The following is a 22,268-nucleotide window of genomic DNA, read 5'->3' on the forward strand; positions in this document are numbered from 1 at the left end:
AGCAACAATATCATAATTCTCCACATTAATCCAACCTCTAAATTCATCTCTCTTACCGGTTATACTTCTCGCGTTGAGGCAAACACACTCCAGACCCACTGAGATCAGTGACTTCCCTCTTTCTGCTCTCCCTCCTAGTTATATTAGTCAAGGGTTGATTGGCACAACAAGAGTAAGTCTTGGAGGTGGTCACGCTCGTGGAAAGAGCAGGAATGATTAACAGGCTGTCCTGGTCTCGCTGTGAGCTTTAGGTTCTTGTGTGTTCACAGACGATGTGATGCGAATAAAGGGCACACAAACCTAATTTGTTTACATTTTAATATGGATAATAAAAATCACTCATTACAATCAAAAGAAATTTCATACATAGCTTCCTAACAACGAGGACTTGTTGCCATAACGAGAACATTAGCATGAAGGAAATGGTTGTATGGTTGGGGGGGGGGGGGGGGGGGGGGAGAGGAGAAGGGGAAGAGAATTGCCAGAATGGACATTGTACACCACAGAACAGGACACCCAGGTTCCAAATCAGTACACTGACATTTAAAGTAAAACCAAAAAGTACTGTGAGAAAGGAATGATAATACATTAAATTGCAATGTTAACCCTTTTAGTTTCCCACCCTGTAAGATGGTTGACAAAAATCAGCCAAGAACGTGATTAACACAAACATCTGCTTACATCATAGAACGTGGCCACATATACCTCAGAAAATCAGCTTGTTTTTAAGAAAGACTTTCCGTACAGAAACATCTATAATTTTAGAAAATGTTTGATAATGCTTCATCAACTTGAGCAATGTTGCTAACTTACGGACTTTGCTGTATAAGCTGTGGCAGGGTGAGTTTCCAGCAGGAACTGCTACAAGAGTTATCTCAATATCTCTTTCCCCCCTCCACCCAGAGTTTCTGTCACATTTCCAAGACATGGCTCATTGTCAGCCAAGTACCAATTTAGGCAGTATAAGGTGTGGTCTGGAGACAGTTCAGGGTTTCCTTTGCACTGCACCGATATAGTGTCTCCAACTGAGCCCATAGCTTTGTAAAAGTATTTCCACCTCTTAGTCAGAAGGCGCAGGGGCTCAGACCTTGAGCCAGACAGTTCCAACTTTGAATTCTGAGTTCACATCAGGGCGATCTCTCACCCTGTGAGTATGGGTGACTTCCCACCATTGCATGGACTGTGGAAGGCCATGGAATCTTGCCTGTGTTTAGGTCTAAGCATCCTATCGGGTGATATAAAGATGGATACAGTCATGGAAGGAACATTGATATCGCGGCTGTTAATCAGTTTGCAAACCCTTCCATTATTTCAACTATTAATCATGGTTACACTCAACTATGTGAAGCAGCTCAATTTGATTACTGTAGAATTGTGTTGAGGGCTAGTGTCACTGGGAACTGGCTTAAGGCTATTTTCACTTGGGATCGTCGAAATTAAGAGACCTCACAGCATAAGGTCAATACTAGGGAACACCACCACCTTCCTCTCCCAAGTCACTCACCATCCTGACTTAGAACTATATCACCGTTCCTTCATTGTCGCTGGGTCAAAATTCTGGAACTCCCCAACAGCACTGTGGGTGTACCTAACCCCACCACGTGGACTGCAGTGGTCCAAGAAGGCAGTTCGTCTCCTCCTTCTCCTTGGCAATAATGCTGGACTCGCATCTCATGAATGATTAAAAATAGCTTCTCAGGTCAGGTTTTGAAAAAGAGCCATATTCAACTTGAAAAGTTAACTCTGATCCTGCCAGATCGGCCGAGTGTTTGCAATGTCCTGCTTTATTTCTCTTGGGTCATTTACTTGGACTGACTTTAAATCCAGCTTCAAAATTTGAAAGCAAAGAGAGAGGGCAGAAGAGAGAGTTTTGTACTTGTTCAGGTGAGTTGTGACCCTCATTGGGCATTTACAAGTTTCTCCATTTATATTGGTGAAATACTGAGATGAGGTACGGTATGAACTAAATGCAACATAGAACTGCCTCTCCTTCAGCAAAGGACCATAAGACCTAGCTGCATCACAAATTGGCCAATAGTGGCATCGGCATACTGTTTTCCATACCACCTGATTTATTCTAAACTCCGCTACCTTACTGCATCTCTCCCCACTTCAATACATTCAAAAGCAACCTTTTTGAACATGTCCTTGATCATTTCCACAAACCACTGCCTGGTACCCAGTTTACCCCGATATGATGGACATTGGGATGTTTCATCACTTTATAAACACAATGTGAATGTAAATCTTTGCTTGCAGTTGCTAAAGATTGTCTCCTATAGGTACCATTCTTAATCTCTGAAACCTGTACAAACATCCCAGGAAGAATTAAATCTCAAGATGGCTGCTCCTGTTATTGTTACTTAAACAAATGCCTTGGTGACTGACTAACAAGGAGTAGAAAGTGATACCAGTGCAAACATTGCTATTCCACTTTGTTTCTGTAGACTGGCTTTAACTGTGAGGAGCAGATAGTAATGTTGCTGCACCAAGTTAATCTCTCCTTCAATGACTGACATTCAGAGGCATACAGTACAGTTCCCCAGATTCAGTTCTCGAACCACTGCTGTTTGTTGTCCTTGAGAAGGTGGTGATAGGTCTTCATGATGTTACCACAATACTGATGGGTACGGAGTTCCAAAAGTTTGGCCCAAGATCTCGAGTTTAATAAATTGGCCCAAAACACAGGTTAACCATTAGCAAAACATACTGTACTGTTAACAACCTTCAAAAAAAAAAGTTTACGGATCATTAATTTGATAGTTGAGGGTGAAAGCAACTTAATACAAGCTGTAACGAAAATCGAGGAGGTTCCTCTGATGGCTAGGTGGGTTACAGGCAGTCCAGAGTCATATGGACCACGTAGGTCACAGGATTGATCTCAAGTACTGTGATTTCAGCCAGAGCCATGGTAAAGAAAGAACTTGCATTTATATAGCACCCATAGCAGCCTCAGGATATCCCACTCACTTTCTAGGTAAATAAGTTAAACTGAGCAATTTATTTTGTACTTAAAGCTGAAACTGAACTCTTCTGTGCAGTCACCGGCTTTCATTTGGAGAAAAAAGGGTTGTGTGATGAAATAAACTGCAGGTGATTGTTTGATTTCTGCAAACTTACCTACATATCGGAGGAGGGCAAAACATTCTCCTTGGGCGTAGGGATCTGGGATTCAGCTGTGGGAATTGCCGGAGATGATAAAAATCACAAAGCAACAATAGTGTGTGGTGAACCACTGTTATTGTAGTTCCACTGTTGATCCACTGTTACTTACAGCGCTGTATATATTCTCTGTTACTGTTTGGTCCATTGTTACTCACTGTGTTATATCTGTTGTTCTTCCGTGGGTGTGCCCCACTGGGTGTTGTATATAGTTGTCTGATCTGTAGCTCTGTCTCCAGTCTGGGTTCAGCAGCAGACAGGCTACATCTTAGAGTATTAAAACTATTACTTTGTCTTCTACAACTTGCCTCGTGTGTAATTGATGGTGCATCAATTTAATCCTCTTAAGATGTATCCTGTCTGCGGCTGAACCCAGACAGGGCTACAGATCAGTCAACTATATACAACGGCCAGTGGGGCGGAGCCACGGAAGAACAACAGATATAACACAGTGAGTAACAATGGAACAAACAGTAACAGAGAATATTTACAGCGCTGTAAGTAACAGTGGAACAACAATAACAGTGGTTCACCGCATAGTGTCTTTAACACAGGAAAAGATCCAGAGGTGTTTCACAGGAGCATTATCAGACCAAACTTAATACCGAGCCACAAAAGGGTATTTTGGTCAAAGAGGTTGGTTATAATGAGCGTCTTGAAGAAAGTAGGGAGGTTTTAGAGAGAATTCCAGAGCTCAGAGCCTAGGCAGCTGAAGGCAAGCCACCAAAAGAGGAACACAGATTCCTTGGAGGATACACATGATGCACCATCAATTGGACTCCAGTCATGAAGAAGTTCCAAATATCAGGCTTTAATGAACTAGTTGTGCGCCCGGCAGTCGACTTACAGAGAAAGGCCGACTGCCGGCTGCTACGCGTTCTTATACCCCGCCTCGTAGGAGGGCCTACTGGCCTCTCGGCCAATCGGCGAGCAGTCACATGACTGACCTCAGCCAATTGGCAGAGATACACATGACCTGCCTGAGCCAATGGGCAGCGAGTCCTCTGCACCAATGGCAGCACTACTCTGAGGTATCGTAAACCTCCTAGTCATACCACCACATTCACCCCTTGTGGAGAAAGAAGCCGGGGGGGGGGGGGGGGGGGGGGAGACGAGGAGAGAGAGAAAAGGGGGGGGGGGCGTCAAACTGGTAGTATGACTAGAGAGAACGAGGTGTACCGAGATGTCTGGTGGCTGGGGGGGGGGGGTATTGGTGTGGGGGGTTGTGGCCGCACGCCGGCGGGTGCCAGGTCCTGAAGGGAGACCGTGTCCTACCGTCCATTCGGTCCATCTCCCGTTGGAAGACCGAGACCCCATTTGTGACACCGAATGGAACCCTTAGAAAATGGTAGAGGCGCCCATCCGCTTCGAACGCAGTGTACTTTCGGTCACTCGCGCGGATGGGCAGCTGGTGATAGGTGGACTTAAGGTTCACCGTGGAGAAGACTTTGTACTTCGCGATCCTGTTCACCAGGTCGGAGATACGGGGGAGAGGGTACGCGCCCAGCTGCGTAAACCTGTTGATGGTCTAACTGTAGTCGATGACCATCCGGTTTTTCTCCCCAGTCCTAACCACCAGCACTTGGACTCGCCAGGGACTGTTGCTGGCCTCAATGACTCCTTCCTTCAGCAGCCTTTGGACCTCGGACCTGATGAAGGTCCGGTCCTGGGCACTGTATCGTCTGCTCCTAGTGGCGACGGGCTTACAATCCGGGGTGAGGTTCGCAAACAAGGAAGGGATGGTCCACTTTGAGGGAAGCGAGGCTGCAGACAGTAAGGGGGGGGGGAAATAGGGCCACCGAATTTGAAGGTCAAGCTCTGCAGGTTGCATTGGAAATCCAGTCCTAAAAGTGCCGGTGCACAGAGACGGGGAAGGATGAGGAGTTTGTAATTTTTAAAAACCCTCCCCTGGACCGTGAGGTCCGCTTCGCAGCACCCGGTGATTTGGACGGAGTGCAAACCTGAAGCCAGAGCGATTTTGTGCTTAACCGGGTGAACAGGCAGCGCGCAGCGTCTTACCGTGTCAGGGTGGACAAAACTCTCTCTGCTCCCGGAGTCTAGTAGGCAGCTCGTCTCGTGTCCGTTTAGGAGGATTTGCGTAGTCGCCGTGGAGAGCGTGCGGGGCCGCGATTAGTCCAGCGTCACTGCAGCGAGTCGTGGCAGGAGCTCCGAGTCATCTTCTTCCATGGAGTATTCACTGGTGGGGTCCTCCGTGCCGACCCAAGATGGTGGTGCCCGTCGGCCGCACGTGGAGTCGGGGTTCCAAAATGGCAGCGCCTGGGGCCCGCACCTGGAGTCAGGTCCCAAAATGGCGGCGCCCGTGGCTCACACGTGGAGCCGGGGCCCCAAAATGGCAGCGTCCGTGGGTCACTCGTGGTGGCTGGGAGCGGGGGCAGAGGGGTCTGTGGGCCGCTCGGGGCCCTTGGGGGGGGGGGCCCGGGGGGGTGATACACAGTCGCTGCACGGAACAGCAGCAACCGACCTGGACTACCAGACCACGGAGTAATGGCCCTTTTTACCGCAGCTCTTGCAGACTGCGGAGCGTGCCGGACAGCGCGGGCGGGGGTGCTTGGCCTGGCCACAGAAATAACAGTGGGGCCCCGTGGGCCTATCGGGGCGTCCCGCAGTGCAGGCCTGGGGGAGGTCGGAATCGGCGGGGGTGAGGGGAGGTGCGTGCCAAGTTGCCCAAGGGGTCGCCACGCGGCCGGGGGCAAAAGTGCGGGCGTTTCGGTCGGCAACCTCCAGGGAGGATGCGAGTGCCCGTGCCTCAATGAGGCTCAAAGTGTCCTTCTCTAGGAGCCGCTGGCGTATCCGAGAGGATTGCATGCCCGCGACTAAGGCATCCCTGATTAGCAGCTCAGTGTGCTCCGCCGCAGTAACTTGCGGGCAGGCGCAATTTCTCCCCAGGACAATGAGGGCCCGATAGAATTCGTCAAGGGACTCACCAGGGAATTGTTGCCTTGTTGCCAGGAGGTGCCGCGCGTAGACTTGGTTTACAGGCCTGAGAAAATGTCCTTTCAGGAGATCCATGGCTGCGTCATAGTCCTGTTCATCCTCAATCATCGAATAAACGGCGGTGCCCACGCACGAGTGGAGAATGAGGAGTTTCTGCTCCTTTGTGGGTTGATTGTCTGTAGTGGTGAGGTAACTATTGAAGCACGCCAGCCAACGTTTAAAAGTTGCTGACGCGTTTGTAGCATGCGGACTGACGCGGAGGCAGTCTGGTTTGATCCGTAGCTCCATTTCCAAATTCTAGTTTATTAAATCGATGCACCATCAATTGGACTGGAGTCGTGAAGAAGTTCCAAATATCAGGCTTTAATGAACTAGTTGTGTGCCCAGCAGTCGACTTACAGAGAAAGGCCGACTGCCGGCTGCTACGGGTTCTTATACCCCGCCTCGTAGGAGGGGCTACTGGCTTCTCGGCCAATCGGCGAGCAGTCACTTGACTGACCTCAGCCAATTGGCAGAGAGACACATGACCTGCCTGAGCCAATGGGCAACGAGTCCTCTGCACCAATGACAGCACTACTCTGAGGTACCGTAAACCTCCTAGTCATACCACCACAACACATAAGACGGGAAAGATTATGGGCGGATTTGAACAAAGAGAATTTTAAATGTGAGGCATTGCTGAACTGAGAGCCAGTTGGTCAGCAAGCAGTCGGGTAAAAAAGAGAAAACGCACCTAAGACGACAAATTAATGGGGCAACAGTAAATATCTTTCCGCAATGGCATAAAACCTCCCGCTGTGTTACTGCAGAGAAAATACAGTCTTTACAGCTTATCGTTGATATTAGTGGTCCATGTACTCGACAGGGAAGCTTTCAAGGCGATTGACGAGGCCTTTAAATTTCTGTTCAACTGAGCTGGACTGTGAATAAACTGTCTCAAAAATTCTATATTTTAAATTGTTTGGATGTAATTTTTGTGGAGTATCAGCGGTGGTTCAGAACTCTCACCTCTGAATCAGACAGTATTGGTTCAAGTACCATTTCAGAGTCTTGAACACAAAATGCTAGGTTGACACTCTGGAGCTGCAATCTTTTGGATGCGGCATCAAACTAAGGCCCAGTCTGCCTTCTCGCATGGATGTAAAAATCCCACAGCATTATTTCGAAGAGTGGGGCAGTTAGCCCTAGTGGCCTTGCCAAAATTTATTCCTCAATCAACATCGCTAAAATTAACTCTGATCATCATCATGATGCTGTTTGTGCACATTGACTGTTGCATTCCCTAGTCTAACAGCACCTATTACTTCAGAAGTACTTCTGCCTGGACTGCAGACAGAAAAATACATTTCACTGTACTTCGGTACACGTGACAATAAATCGAAATCTAAGTGCTTAGCTGGTCGTAAAGTACTTCGGGACAGGTGTTATTTAAATGTAAGCCATTCTTTCCTGCCGCAAAATGGTAAAAGTGTCTAAAGTGATAGTACTATTTTACTCTGGGTAGCCGACGATATCTATTTAGAATTGAGTACATGGGAGGAGAGGGTTGGGATTTCCTATAGATGTGCCTCTGAAGGTTTGCAAAGAGTCCCCAAGCCTGTGCCAATATTGATTAATTAGTGCCCCCCCCCAACTTCATGTCTGAAGTATTAGAATACCTCATTTTCCACGGCAATGAGAATTACCTGGTGACCCTTAGTGGAACTAAGTGGCAATTTGTGAAAAATAAATCTGCCAAGCTCCTCTTTAACTCAACAGCTCCTTAACATTTGACAAGGATAACCAGGTTTTAAATTCATACTCTATATTTTACATCTATTGAAAATGGCTCATTAGGTTTCGACCTTCAACACTGCCAAATGGGTATTGACGCTTATTTCTACTTTTAAATCGTTTTTTAATTAATTGTGGTGAATCAAGTACCTTTGAAAACAGTTTAAAAGGAAAGAATAAAGCTCTGGGATGTCTGGCTGAGGGCCACGGGCTTCCTTCCCCACCCAGAGTGGAAAAGTTAGACTAAACCTCCAACTGGTTGCTTAGCTGCTGCTCTTTTCTTCTTTAAAAAAAAATCTTTGCGTTCAGAAGGCGGTGTGATCAGTCGTTCTCCAAGGATCATTCTTGTTATTGTTGGGTGTTATTGTCGACACTGACTGATGTGCAGAAAGTTAGCAACTGATGCAGGCCGCTATGATCTCCCTCAGGAGGAAGTGGGCGTCTCAAAATGGCTTTCCGCAGAAGTGGGCGCATCTCAAAATGGTTTCCCCGGAAGTGCGTGCTTCTCAAAATGGCTTCCCCCAGAAATGTGTGCGTCACAAAATGGCGTTCCCGATGGAAGTCTTTCCGGCTGATGGTGGTTCAGAATGTTCGCCCGGTTTGAAAACAAAATGGAGTTCTGATGGCACAAAACTGCTTGTGTCTCTTATGCCAAATCTTTCTCGGCCTGGAGGGTTGGTGAATGAAGCTAATATACATTATGTTTGTATGTGGACAGAGGTTGATGGGGGACCCTCCCAGCCCAGTGTCTGAATTGTTCACATTACAAAGTGAAGGTGAATCGAGGTGAGCAGCAGAGCCCAGACCAATTCCGCTTGGCTGCTCACAGCCACCGCCAGGCCCAAGGCCTCTGAGGCTGAGCGTGTCGAGTCGCGCCACAGCGGCCTTTCGTCAGCGACCTGCAAGGAGAGACCAGAAGAACAGAATGAGACCATCTATCAAATATAATCTTATCCAATGAGTTCCCCTCCTTCCTCTGCTATTGCAAACCCTGCACACACTTTCCTTTGCCAATCAGGGTGACCAACTCCAGGGGGTGGTGAGGCGCTGGGGAACCTGTGCTAACATGAATGGGCAGCCAGGAGCACTGCGAACATGCATGCACAAAATTTATAGGTGTGAAATTCAGGATGAACTGCCCCTCCCCAGGCAACATACTAACCAGGACCAGTGGCGTGCAGAGGTCTGGTGATGCCCGGGGCAAATCTTGATTGTATGCCCCAAAGACTCAAGTATAAGGCCTAATATACTGAGAAATATTATGAGAAAGGAAAACATTTTGAATATATAAACACAGATGAAACATGAAATAAACGCTTTATTCGATTTTAATATAAATCAATCAAATTTATTAAGTTCTTTTCCCCAAATGATACCTCCTGTCACAAAGCAGTAATCTTTTATATTAGCAATCACACCAAAATCAACGTAAATTAAACATGAATTAACAGGAAAATTGCAATAATATGACCGATAAATTACACATAGCAGATACAAAGACATATCTCACACATTTCTCAGTCAGCCCATTCAGCACGTATCACATTCATTTCAGCCACAATATCCTTCAAAACGTTGAACTTCTTCAAATCAAATTCCATCTTCATTTCTCTAAAGCTTTAGCACCAAGTCTCATCAAACAACGGCATTACTTCACCCAATTTCCACAAATATAATTTTCACAGTCGACACATTTCCAGATCCCTTCTTCTTCACAAAACCCTGGTCATGTGGGGCCTGTTTTTGCACTATGCCAGTGCATAAAGGGTCCCCAAATCCAGATATAAAGGGCGCGATTCTCCCAGACAGGGAGAAATCGTAAGGCTGGCGTAAAATCCGGGCGGGTTTGACGCCAGCCTCCCCCTCCCCGACCGGGAACCGATTCTGGTCCCCGGTCGGGGCTAGCATGCCGCGGCCGTGAACTCTGGCATCGCGGGCTTAACGAATTTCGTTAAGCCCGCTTGCCAGAGTTTACGCCGGCTGACGCGTCACATGACGTCAGCCGCGCATGCGCAGATTGGAAGACTCCAACCCGCGCATGCGCAGATGACGTCATCGCGCATTTGCACGAAACCCGCGCATGCACGGTCGGTAATGCCCCTCAGCCGCCCCGCGAAGTGATACAGCGGGGCAGCGGAAGGACAAAGAGCGCGCGGGAATCGGACCCGGTGGGCACCGATCGCGGGCCCATGGCACCCTTGGCACGGCCGTGGTACTGCCGTGCCAATCGGTGCCATGGTTTTCAAAATCGGGACTTTACGGCCGTTTTTACGAACGGCCAGACCAGGTGTGTTTGCCGTTCGTAAAAACAGCCGTAAAGGGCTGGGAACTCGGCCCATTGGCCAGCTGAGAATCGCTGCTGGCCGTAAAATAACGGCGGCAGCGATTCGTGTCGGGAGTCGGGCGTGGGGGGGGGGGGGGGGAGAATAGCGGGAGGGCGTCAGACTAGCGTGGCCGTAAAAATTTACGAACCCCGCTATTCTCCGCACCGTCGTGAGTGCGGAGAATTGCGCCCAAAAGCTCTGTTCAAGATCCGAGCTCCAGCAGCTTGCAGTCAAGTCTCTGAGAATCTCCCATTTATAGGACCCTGGGCTTTAAGTATAAAGGGTAAGAGGGCAAAAGTTAAGAGGCCATGATGAATCTTTATAAAATACTGGTTCTGTCCCAAATGGGTGCCCCTGGCCCAAATGTCAAATTCTGGGCACGACAGTTTAGTAAGTTGACAGCTATAGAGAGGGTGCAGAGAAGAGTTTTAAAATGGATCAAAAGATAAAGATAAAGAATAAAGAAAACGCACCCATGGTGGCATTGCTGTCGATTCGGGAGAATTTGCGCCGAGTGGAAAGCCGCCTCTTCACCAGCGGCGACCGCGGTGCGCGGGCACGCTCCGGCCGACCGCGGTGTGCAGGCGCGCTCCGGCCGACCGCGGTGCGCAGGCGTGCTCCGGCCGACCGCGGTGTGCAGGTGCGCTCCGGCCGACCGCGGTGTGCAGGTGCGCTCCGGCCGACCGCGGTGTGCAGGCGCGCTCCGGCCGACCGCGGTGCGCAGGCGTGCTCCGGCCGACCGTGGTGTGCAGGCGTGCTCCGGCCGACCGCGGTGTGCAGGTGCACTCCGGCCGACCGCGGTGTGCAGGTGCGCTCCGGCCGACCGCGGTGTGCAGGTGCGCTCCGGCCGACCGCGGTGTGCAGGCGCGCTCCGGCCGACCGCGGTGCGCAGGCGTGCTCCGGCCGACCGTGGTGTGCAGGCGTGCTCCGGCCGACCGTGGTGTGCAGGCGCGCTCCGGCCGACCGCGGTGTGCAGGTGCACTCCGGCCGACCGCGGTGTGCAGGTGCGCTCCGGCCGACCGCGGTGTGCAGGCGCGCTCCGGCCGACCGCGGTGCGCAGGCGCGCTCCGGCCGACCGTGGTGCGCAGGCGCGATCAATTCTCTGCACGCCGCTGCCCCCATCCAAGGGATGCCCGGGGCCAACGCACCGTCGCCCCCCCCCCTCTGCACGCCACTGACCAGGACTCAGGGCAGTCGTCTCGATTACGGGACGATCCGTAAAACACAGCATAGTGATCCACCCTATTGACAATATATACCCAATTTCCTTTTGAAAGTTGACCATGCATGTCCATCTATCTGCGTATTTGTCTCAGTGTTATGTCTTCTGGTTTCCATGTTAGAAATAATCACACTTTGGACTCAAAAGGCTGGAGCTTCATCGAGCGTATTTCTTACAGCTCTCCATGAGGCTGATAGACATTTTTATGTGGCACATGACCGGAGCAGATGCGATAGGCCAAATGGCCTTTTCTGTGCTATATGATTCTATGACTCTGTGCGGTGTCTGCATGTTCTCCTTGTGTCTGATTGGGTTTCCTCCGGGAGCTAAGGTTTCCTCTCACAGTCCAAAGATGTGCGGGTTAGGTGGATTGGCCATGCTAAATTGCCCTTAGTATCCAAAGGGGTTGCTCGGGTACGGGAATGAGGTGTGGGCTTAAGTTGGGTGCTCTTTCCATCGGTGCAGACTCGATGGGCTGAATGGCCTCCTGCACTGTAAATTCTATGATTCTATGACTTTATGTCTAGTGCAGCAGTGAAATGTGGCATCCCTGAATACATATTCTGTTATGATCCCAGTGTGGTGAATGTGATTCACACTATATAGTTGCCAATATCACTCCATGTATATATGTTCGTTATCTACCCGTTCTAAGATCAATGCTGTATATAGTTGCCAATATAAACCCGTGTATATATGTTCACTATCAACCATTGTAAGTGCAGTTGCACTATCCGACCACCAGGGGGAGACGCTCTGGGAGTACGCGAGAGTTTGTACTGGGCTCCTCCCTTGGCTCCGCCCAGGACTCCTCCGCCTGGGACCGATGTATAAAGATCAGTGCCTTAGAGACAGCCTGCCAGTCATCTGGAGTTCAACGATGAATAGGCTGGTTCTATTGTAAGTGTATTAAAGCCTCTGTTCAGATCCAACTACACGTGTTCGCTGAATTGATGGTTCCATCACCCAGCTGATGTGAAAACTGGACAGGAAGATCTCAGAATGGAACCTTGGCTCAAAAGATCGTGGGCGAGATTCTCCGCAAATGCGGAGAATCGTAAAGGCTGCCGTGGGACAGGCCGTGACCCACGGCAGCCTTCACGCCCACTTCCGGGGTCGATTCTCCCCCCCCCCGGGCGCGGCTAGGAGCGCGGCCCCGTACGTCAAGCGTCACGCCGGCTGACGCGGCCGATGATGTCGGCCGCACATGCGCAGGTTGGACAACGCCAAACCGCGCGTGCGCAGTTGGCGTCTTTTCCCTCAGCCGCCCCGCAAGAGGTTGCGGCTTGATCTTGAGGGGCGGCGGAGGGAAAAGAGTGCGTCCGTTACAGACGCACGGCCCGCGATCGGTGGGCAACGATCGCGGGCCTATGCCCCCCTTGGCACGGCCGTGGTACTGCCGTGCCAATCGGGCCCCCAGATGCCCCAAACGGGCATCTGCCACCCGTTTCACGACGGCAGCGAGCAGGTGTGTTTGCTGCCTTGTTGAAACGGCCGTGAAGGCCCGGCCGCTCGGCCCATCGGCCTCGGAGAATCGCCGCTCGCCGTCTTTGCGGCGATTCGTGGCGTGGGTCGGGCGTGGGGGGGGAGAATAGCGGGAGGGCATGAAAAATTTCAGGAGGCCCTCCCGCTATTCTCCCACCCGGCTTGGTGGGCGGAGAATCGAGCCCCGTAACTTTTATTTTAAAAAAAACATAGAGGATGAGTTGTAGGACCACTAATTGTTTTTAAGAACAAGAAAAAGCATTTATTAAATATGAAAAGTTGGATTATTATACAATACACTTTTACAAATACACATTTAAAGATTAATATGGATTACTAGGTACGTCTTAAGATACAATGGTCTCATTAACACAAGATAACTGTGGTCAAATATATGCACTCTGTTTTGAACCTCAAGTGAATGTAGGTGAATACATCCTCAGAACCCCCCCAGATGATGATTACATGTGAGTTTCCAAGCTCCACTCCCAAATACATGCTTTAAAATCTTCTCTCGTTATCGTGTTTTCTCTTTGCGGTTTGCATTCTGAAATCCAGTCCAGGTTTTACAAATTACACTTTTAAAACAAAGGTTTTGCTCCATTTTTAATAGCGAATCCAGTCAGAGTGATAAGGTGAGATTTGTCTCTTTGCCTGTCTCTCAGCAGTTTGGGAGTGATTTCTAGACTGTCTGGACGTGTCCTTCTATAAACCCACGTCCTCTTGGTGATGTGGCGATGATGTTGAACCCATGCTGTTCAGCGCATTCTTTCAATTCGCTGGAGGTGAATTGGGTTCCATTGTCACATCCTTTCAGGAAATCCTTGCTCCATGAACAGAACTTATACTGCTGAGGTGATTGAAGTAATTCTCAACTCTTTCACCTCTTGGGTAAAAGGGAACTTTTTGAGATACCAATCTTGATCTTTTGTCTTGTGTTTCTCCTGTGGTGACAACTGAGCGCATTTGCCAGCACCATTTCTCTTCCTGGCTTGTATTTTAGAGTGAAATCATATCTCTGCTGCCTCACGAGTAACCTCTACAGTCTTGCTGGGGCTCTGCACAGATTTTTCTTGTAGATTTGCTCCAGTGGATGATAATCACTTTCCACGAGGAACTTGGTGATATTCCTTGGTGATATTTAAGTAATTTCTCATATCCATACGCGACTGCCAAGAGCTCTCTTTCTATATTGGCTTATCTGGCCTCAGCTGATGTTAGAACTTTGAACACAAATGCTTTCCTTCTTGTTCCCAGTCCTATTGTAGAAGCATCTACTTGCAGAGTAACTGTTGTTTCCCTGTATACGGTTTGTTGAAAGCCCTCTCATGATTCTGACCACCTAGATTTGCTGTGTGTTCTGACACGCGTTATGAAGCAATTCATGTACTGGATCAAGTCAAGGAAATTTTTCAGCTCTACCTTGTCTCCTGGGGCTTCCATCCACCCTGGAGCCTCCATCTTGGAAATGGCTGTGATTTTCTTTTTACCTCATGTTTTTACTGAGATCGGCTGCAGCTGGGACTCAACTCCCCAGAATAGCAGGAGCAACTGTTTCAGTGACATAGAACATACCTGTTCCTCCAATTTGGGTTGTTACTCGCTGTTGAATCTCTGTTTCACCCACGCCATTCACATGATGAGGCTCAGTTTCAGAGTCTCTCTCTTTGGGTAACCATTTTTTGAAAATTTTCCGGAAGGATCTTCTGGTATAGTTTAAAAGTGATTGTGTGACAAGGACGTACCCACAACCGCCACGACAGACACTACTGGAAGACCTACTGGACGCAAGTATCCTAGAGAAAGGGAACTGTAGTGACATGTATGACCGACTGGTAGATAGGGACGACACCGTACTGGACGCAACAAGGAGGAAATGGGAGGACGACCTGGGGATGGAGATCGGGTGGGGACTCTGGAGCGAAGCACTGCATAGGGTCAACTCCACCTCCACGTGCGCAAGGCTCAGCCTGACGCAACTAAAAGTGGTACACAGAGCCCACTTAACAAGAACCCGTATGAGTAGGTTCTTCCCGGAGGTGGAAGACAGATGTGAACGGTGCCAAAGAGGCCCGGCCAACCACGCCCACATGTTCTGGTCCTGCCCCAGACTCGTGGAGTACTGGACAGCCTTCTTCGAGGTAATGTCCAAAGTGGTGGGAGTGAGGGTGGAGCCATGCCCGATAGTGGCGGTCTTCGGGGTTTCAGAACAGCCAGATCTATTCCTGGGGAGGAGGGCGGACGCCCTTGCCTTTGCCTCCCTGATCGCCCGCCGTAGAATCCTGTTTGGCTGGCGGTCAGCAGCACCGCCCAGAGCTGCGGACTGGCTGTCCGACCTCTCGGAATCTCTCCAAATGGAGAAAATCAAATTTGCCATCCGAGGGTCGGACGACGGCTTCCACAGAACGTGGGAGCCATTCATGCAACTGTTCCGGGACCTATTTGTGGCCAATGTACAAGAGGAAGAATAGTCGGGGGAAGGTAGCGGGAGGGGGGGGGGGCTACAGGTTCGTTACGGGGGTTCGATGGCTAGCTAAGGCCCAAAACCAAGCTAAATAAACATGTTGAGGGGGGGGGGGGGGGGGGGGGGGGCGCAGTTACTACTACGAAGATGCTTACCTGTAAATATGTATGTTAATTTTTGCGTGTTTGTTTTTGTTTGTTTTTTTTTTCTCTCTCCTAACAATTTGTAATTTGTTCAATATAAAATACGAAAACTGAATAAAAACATTTATAAAAAAAAAAAAAAAGAGTGATTGTGTTGCTCTGTGCTGCAGTATCAAACTTCAGATTCAGGTCAATTTTTTGGAATAATTTCTCGCCGTCTCCCTGATCTGAATGGTTATTGCTTGAATTTCTTTATTCTGGGAGCTGTCACATCCAGCCATTTCAGGCTGTTGTATGGTTCCTATACCTCTTGTGTTGTAGACATAGACATAGAACAATCAGTGCAGAAGGAGGCCATTCGGCCCATCGAGTCTGCACCGACCCACTTAAGCCCTCACTTCCACCCATCCCCCAACCCAACCTCCTAACATTTTTGGACACTAAGGAACAATTTAGCATGGCCAGTCCACCATGCACGTCTTTGGACTGTGGGAGGAAACTGGAGCACCCGGAGGAAACTCACGCAGACACGGGGACAACGTGTTGACTCCGCACAGACAGTGGCCCAGCGGGGAATCGAACCTGGAACCCTGGCGCCACAGTGCTAATCACTATGCTACCATACTTCCCTAATGTTCTCATCGTCATTTTCCAGGGTGTGAATGCTTTGGTTCACTTCACCTCTGATTTGCCTTGATGTCTATCTCTGATAACTGGTGATGCACCATCGATGGCACGTGAGGCGAGTGATTTACCAAAGTCAGGCTTTAATTAACTAGAACACAGCCTGGCGATCGTCTACAGTGGAAAGGGACGATCGTCAGGCTTCTGAGCATTTATACCTCGTTGATAGAGGCGTGGTTAACTCAGCCTCTCGGCCAATCGGTCGAGAGGCACATGACCGACCAGGGCCAATGGTAAGCCGACGTTCTGGCCCAATGGCAGACGAGTATGCAGATCATATCATTACATTCACCCCTTACGGAGAAGGAAGGCGGGGGGTGTGTGTGTGAACGAGACCCGGGGTGGGGGGGGGGGGGAAGAACTGATGATATGAGTAGCCGTCGGGAGAATAATTTTCTCTCCGTACCCTTGTCGAATTTGGGGGCTTGCCACTGGCCCAGACATAACAATATTTACAAAAGGAAGTCCATGGGACCGTAGAACTCTAGAAGGATTCGATCAGTCGTTTGGTGGTCCTTGACGTCCTGGCCGAGCGCCGTAGTGGAGGAGGTGTCGTCGGATCGGCTGATGGTCCTGCTGATGTCCTGGAGTCCGGGAGCGATAGACTTCGAGTAGTCTCCGTCACCTGAGCTGGCCGCGGAGACGCCATGGATGAGGGATGGGGAAGCTGAGTGGGGTGCTGGGGTGAAAAAGGGGAGGGGGGGTCTGTGGTGGGGGGGGGCTGCACGCCGGCGGGTGCCAGGTCCCGGAGGGAGACCGTGTCCTGCCGACCGTCGGGGTGCTCCACATACGCGTACTGCGGGTTAGCGTGGAGTAACTGGACATGCTCCACCAACGGGTCGGACTTGTGCACCCGCAAATGCTTCCGGAGCAAGATGGGTCCGGGGGTGACCAGCCACGTCGGGAGAGGGGATCCGGAGGACAACTTCCTGGGGAAAACAAGAAGACGTTCATGAGGTGTCTGATTAGTAGCAGTACAGAGCAGTGAGCGGATAGAGTGCAGCGCATCGGGGAGCACCTCTTGCCATCGGGAAATAGGGAGATCTCTGGACCGGAGGGCCAGTAGTATGGTCTTCCAGATGGTACCATTCTCCCGCTCGACCTGTCCGTTACCCCGAGGGTTATAGCTGGTCGTCCTGCTAGAGGCGATGCCCCTGTCGAGCAGGAATTGACGCAGCTCGTCGCTCATAAATGAGGACCCCCGGTCGCTGTGAATGTACTCGGGGTAGCCAAACAGGGAGAAGATGGAGAGGAGGGCCTTAATGACGGTCGATGTGGTCATGTCGGGACAGGGAATGGCAAAGGGGAAGCGGGAGTGTTCGTCGACAACCGCCAGGAAGTAAATGTTGCGGTTGTTAGAGGGAAGGGGCCCCTTGAAGTCAATGCTGAGACGTTCAAAGGGGCGGGATGCTTTGATCAGGTGTGCGCGCTCGGGGCGGTTTGCACTCGGCGCAGATGTGGCAGTCACGGGTTACTGTCCTGACTTCCGTGATGGAGAAAGGCAGGTTGCGGGTCTTAATGAAATGGTAGAGACGGGTCACCCCTGGATGGCAGAGGTCTGCGTGGAGGGAGCGGAGGCGGTCTATCTGCGCGCTGGCGCAGGTACCGCGGGACAGGGCATCGGAAGGCTCATTGAGCTTCCCAGGACGATACAAGATATCATAGTTGTACGTGGACAACCCGATCCGCCACCGTAAAATCTTGTCATTTTTGATCTTGCCCCTTTGTGCATTATCAAACATGAAGGCTACTGACCGTTGGTCTGTGAGGAGGGTAAACCTCCTGCCGGCCAAATAGTGCCTCCAATGTCGCACGGCTTCGACTATGGCCTGGGCTTCCTTTTCCACAGAGGGGTGGCGGAGTTCGGAAGCCTGGAGGGTTCTGGAGAAGAAGGCCACGGGTCTGCCCGCTTGGTTCAGGGTGGCCGCCAGAGCTACTTCAGATGCGTCGCTCTCGACCTGGAAGGGGAGGGCCTCGTCGATGGCGCGCATCGTGGCCTTTGCGATGTCCGCTTTGATGCGGCTAAAGGCCTGACAGGCCTCCGTCGACGGCGGGAAGGTCGTGGTTTGCATGAGGGGACGGGCCTTGTCCGCGTAGTTGGGAACCCATTGGGCGTAGTATGCGAAAAAACCCCAGGCAGCGTTTGAGGGATTTGGGGGTATTGGGGAGAGGGAGTTCCATCAGGGGGCGCATGCGTTCGGGATCGGGGCCTATCACTCCGTTACGCACTACGTAGCCGAGGATGGCTAGGCGGTCGGTGCTGAACACGCATTTATCCTTATTGTACGTGAGGTTAAGGAGTTTTGCGGTTTGGAGGAATTTCTGGAGGTTGGCGTCATGGTCCTGCTGGTCGTGGCCGCAGATGGTGACATTATCAAGGTACGGGAAGGTAGCCTGTAATCCGTACTTGTCGACCATTCGGTCCATCTCCCGTTGGAAGACCGAGACCCCATTCGTGACACCAAACGGAACCCTAAGGAAGTGGTAGAGGCGCCCGTCAGCCTCGAACGCGGTGTACAGTCGGTCACTCGCGCGGATGGGGAGCTGGTGGTAAGCGGACTTAAGGTCCACAGTTGAGAAGACCTTGTATCTCGCGATCTCGTTTACCATGGTAGAGATACGGGGGAGAGGATACGCGTCCAGTTGCGTAAACCGATTGATGGTTTGGCTGTAATCGATGACCATCCGGTTTTTCTCCCCCGTCCGGACCACCAGCACTTGGGCTCGCCAGGGACTGTTGCTGGCCTCGATGACCCCTTCCGTCAGCAACCTCTGGACCTCGGACCTGATGAAGGATCGGTCCTGGGCGCTGTACCGTCTGCTCCGTGTGGCGACGGGTTTGCAATCGGGGGTGAGGTTAGCAAACAGGGAGGGAGGGTCCACTTTGAGGGACGCGAGGCTGCAGACAGTGAGGGGGGGTATAGGGCCGCCGAATTGAAAAGTCAAGCTCTGCAGGTTGCACTGGAAGTCCAGTCCTAGGAGTGCCGGTGCGCAAAGGTCAGGGAGGACAAGGAATTTATAATTTTTAAAAACCTTCCCTTGGACCGTGAGGTCCGCGATGCAGCACCCGGTGATGTGGACGGAGTGCGAACCTGAGGCTAAACCGATTTTGCGTGTTACGGGATGGACAGGGAGCGCGCAGCGTCTTACCGTGTCAGGGTGAACGAAGCTTTCCGTGCTCCCGGAGTCCAGCAGGCAGTCCGTCTTGTGGCCGTTGAGGTGGATCAGCGTAGTCGTTTTGGCGAGCGTGCGTGGATGAGACTGGTCGAGCTGAACGGCCGCGAGCCGTGGAGAAAATTCGTCGTCGCTGTCCGATTCCATGCTGGAGGGACCTTGCGTGGCAGATGTGGAAGTCGGTGGCCAGGATCCATATGTGGGGTGAACGGCCGCGAGCCGTGGAGAAAATCCGTCGTCGCTGTCCGATTCCATGCTGGAGGGACCTTGCGTGGCAGATGTGGAAGCCGGTGGCCAGGATCCCCAGGTGAGGTCTGTTCCCCAAGATGGCGGCGCCCAGGACCCGCACGTGGGGTCGGCACCCCAAGATGGCGGCGCCCAGGAAGCCCTCGTGGCCGCTGGAGGCGGAACTAGCGTTGCCGGCGCTGTGAGCGGAGAGGCGCGCAGGCCGGCTCCAGGACGCCGGCTAGGTGCATCAGCTGTGGGAGGAGGTAAGGCGCGCGGGCATGGTGCGGGGGGCCGGGGGTGGGGGGAGCCGAGTCGCGCTGCGGGCAGGCAGGGACCGGGGGGGGCCGGAGAGGCGAGCCGGTCGGGCGCCGGGGCCCGGGGGTGGGGGGAGCCGGGGTCCGGGAGCGGGGGAAGCAGGGCCGCTGCGGGCAGGCAGGGACCAGGGGGGCCCGGAGAGGCGAGCCGGTCGGGCGCCGGGGCCCGGGGGCGGGGGGGAGAAACGTGCGCGGCGGGCAGGCAGAGGCCTGGAGGGGCCGGGGAGGTGCACATGTCGGCCGGCGGGGCGCGAGTCGGGAGCGGCTGGAGGGGCCCTGGAGGAGAGAGGGAGGCACACAGGCCGTTTGCAGAGGCCTGGGGGAGGGGGGGGAGAATGCTGTGCAGCTTCCAGAAACGCTGCAGCCAGCGTTTTGGCCTGGCAGACCGTGGAGTAGTGACCCTTCTTACCGCAGCTCTTACAGAGGGCGGAGCGGGCTGGGCAGCGCGAGCGAGGGTGCTTAGCGTACCCACAAAAGTAGCAGCGGGGCCCCGCGGATTTATCGGGTCGCCCCGCGGCACAAGCCTGAGGGAGGCCGGGAGCGGTGGGTAGCTGGTGGGAAGCGTGCCAGGAGGCGGCCTGGCCAGGGTCATAGGTGCGAGCGCTTAGATCTGCGACCTCCAGGGAGGCGGAGAGAGTCAGCGTCTCCGTTAAACTGAGTTCGTCTCTTTCCAGCATCCGCTGGCGGATCACGGGAGACAGCATCCCAGCCACGTAAGCGTCTCTGACGAGTAGCTCCATGTGCTCTGTAGCGGACACCGCTTCACAGGCGCAACCTCTCCCCAGGGCACAGAGGGCCCGGGCGTATTGGTCTAGAGACTCACCGGGGACCTGCTTTCTGGTGGCCAGCAGATGTCGAGCGAATACCCTGTTGGTCGGTTTGATGAATTGTCCTTTTAGCTTTTGTATAGCGTCATCATAATCTGTTTCGTCTTCGATTATTGAGTAAGCATCAATACCCACGCTGGAGTGGAGGACGTGCAGCTTCTGTGCCCCGGTGGGGGGGGGGTGGTTGTAGATGCCAGAAACCCTTCGAGGCAAGTCAGCCAGAGTTTGAAAAGTTCTGTAGAGTTCGGAGTTTGCGGGCTGATGCGGAGGCATTCGGGCTTGATGTGGAACTCCATCTTCAAAGTTGTAGTTAATTAAATTGATGCACCATCGATTGCACGTGAGGCGAGTGATTTACCAAAGTCAGGCTTTAATTAACTAGAACACAGCCTGGCGATCGTCTACAGTGGAAAGGGACGATCGTCAGGTTTCTGAGCATTTATACCTCGTTGATAGAGGCGTAGTTAACTCAGCCTCTCGGCCAATCGGTCGAGAGGCACATGACCGACCAGGGCCAATGGTAAGCCGACGTTCTGGCCCAATGGCAGACGAGTATGCAGATCATATCATCACAACTGGTTTACTATTTTCTTTCTTTGTTCGGCATAAGTTTCCCCCAGTGATTGGGCTTTCCACAAGTTCTTCAATTTGATCCATGTGCAGGATATTTCCTTCTGTCTGTGAACCCGTGTAGTCGTCCACAGCTCTTGCAAGTCTTTCTCTATCTGGTATGCATTCTTTTACTGCTATTTCACTGCATCAACCCTTTCTCTTGACCTAACTGAAAGGCAGTTGTTTGGGTAGTCAGCTTTCTTCACCTGTCCATTTATGGCTTCATGTGCTCTGGCGGTGTCTACAGTCTGTGATAGTGTGAGCTGGTCCTGTCCAATTAAATATTTTTGTACTTCACAGTGTGCAGAGCTCCAAAAGAACTCTACCAGCCTTCTATCTATGTCCTTAAATATGTTTTATGGCTGCATTTTTAAATCTTAATGAAATTGGCAACAGGCTCACCCGATTCCTGCCTCAGACCTTGAAATTCATACCAGTTGATCTGACTTTGGCTGGAAAAACCATGCTGAATCTTCAAAGATTTTATCTAGGTTTTCGCTGTTGTCTTTACTTAGCTCCCGACTACTAAATAAATTTAACCCTTTACCTTCTGTCGCTGATTTTGTAGCTGTGCCTTTCCTCCGCACTAGTGCCTTTTAGAAAGCAACACTTCTATTCCTGCAATTCTGTTCAAACTTCTCAAATGCCTCTTCGAGATCATCAGCTTCCCAATTCATCATCGGCTGCAGCTCCCTGTTTATTGCTGCAGCCACCATTTTGTTCTTGCACGATTCACAAAGTTTTAAATCTAATTTAAGATGTTTGGATTTCTAGTCACAGACAGCCACAGCCACCATGGTTCCCGCAAGTAAGAAATAATCACACTTTCGGCTTAAAATGCTGGGTCTGTCCTCCATGTCGTTGGAAGGCAGATACAATGTTACTTGTCACATGATTGTAG

At 51.5% G+C, this 22,268-nt stretch overlaps 1 protein-coding gene across 2 annotated transcripts in view; it reads right to left on the reverse strand.

The window, feature by feature from the left end:
• Positions 1 to 8,000: 8,000 nt before the first annotated feature.
• gfra4a (GDNF family receptor alpha 4a) overlaps positions 8,001 to 22,268 on the reverse strand; it is a 232,649-nt gene continuing 218,381 nt past the window's right edge. For both annotated transcript variants that reach the window (XM_038793212.1, XM_038793213.1), the window contains exon 8: positions 8,001 to 8,789. In XM_038793212.1, coding sequence (XP_038649140.1) covers positions 8,649 to 8,789 — 141 coding nt within the window. In that variant the 3' untranslated portion in view covers positions 8,001 to 8,648. The remainder of the gene's footprint in view (positions 8,790 to 22,268) is intronic.

This window comes from Scyliorhinus canicula, chromosome 3 (genome assembly GCF_902713615.1).
Source record: "Scyliorhinus canicula chromosome 3, sScyCan1.1, whole genome shotgun sequence".
Classification (NCBI taxonomy): domain Eukaryota; kingdom Metazoa; phylum Chordata; class Chondrichthyes; order Carcharhiniformes; family Scyliorhinidae; genus Scyliorhinus; species Scyliorhinus canicula.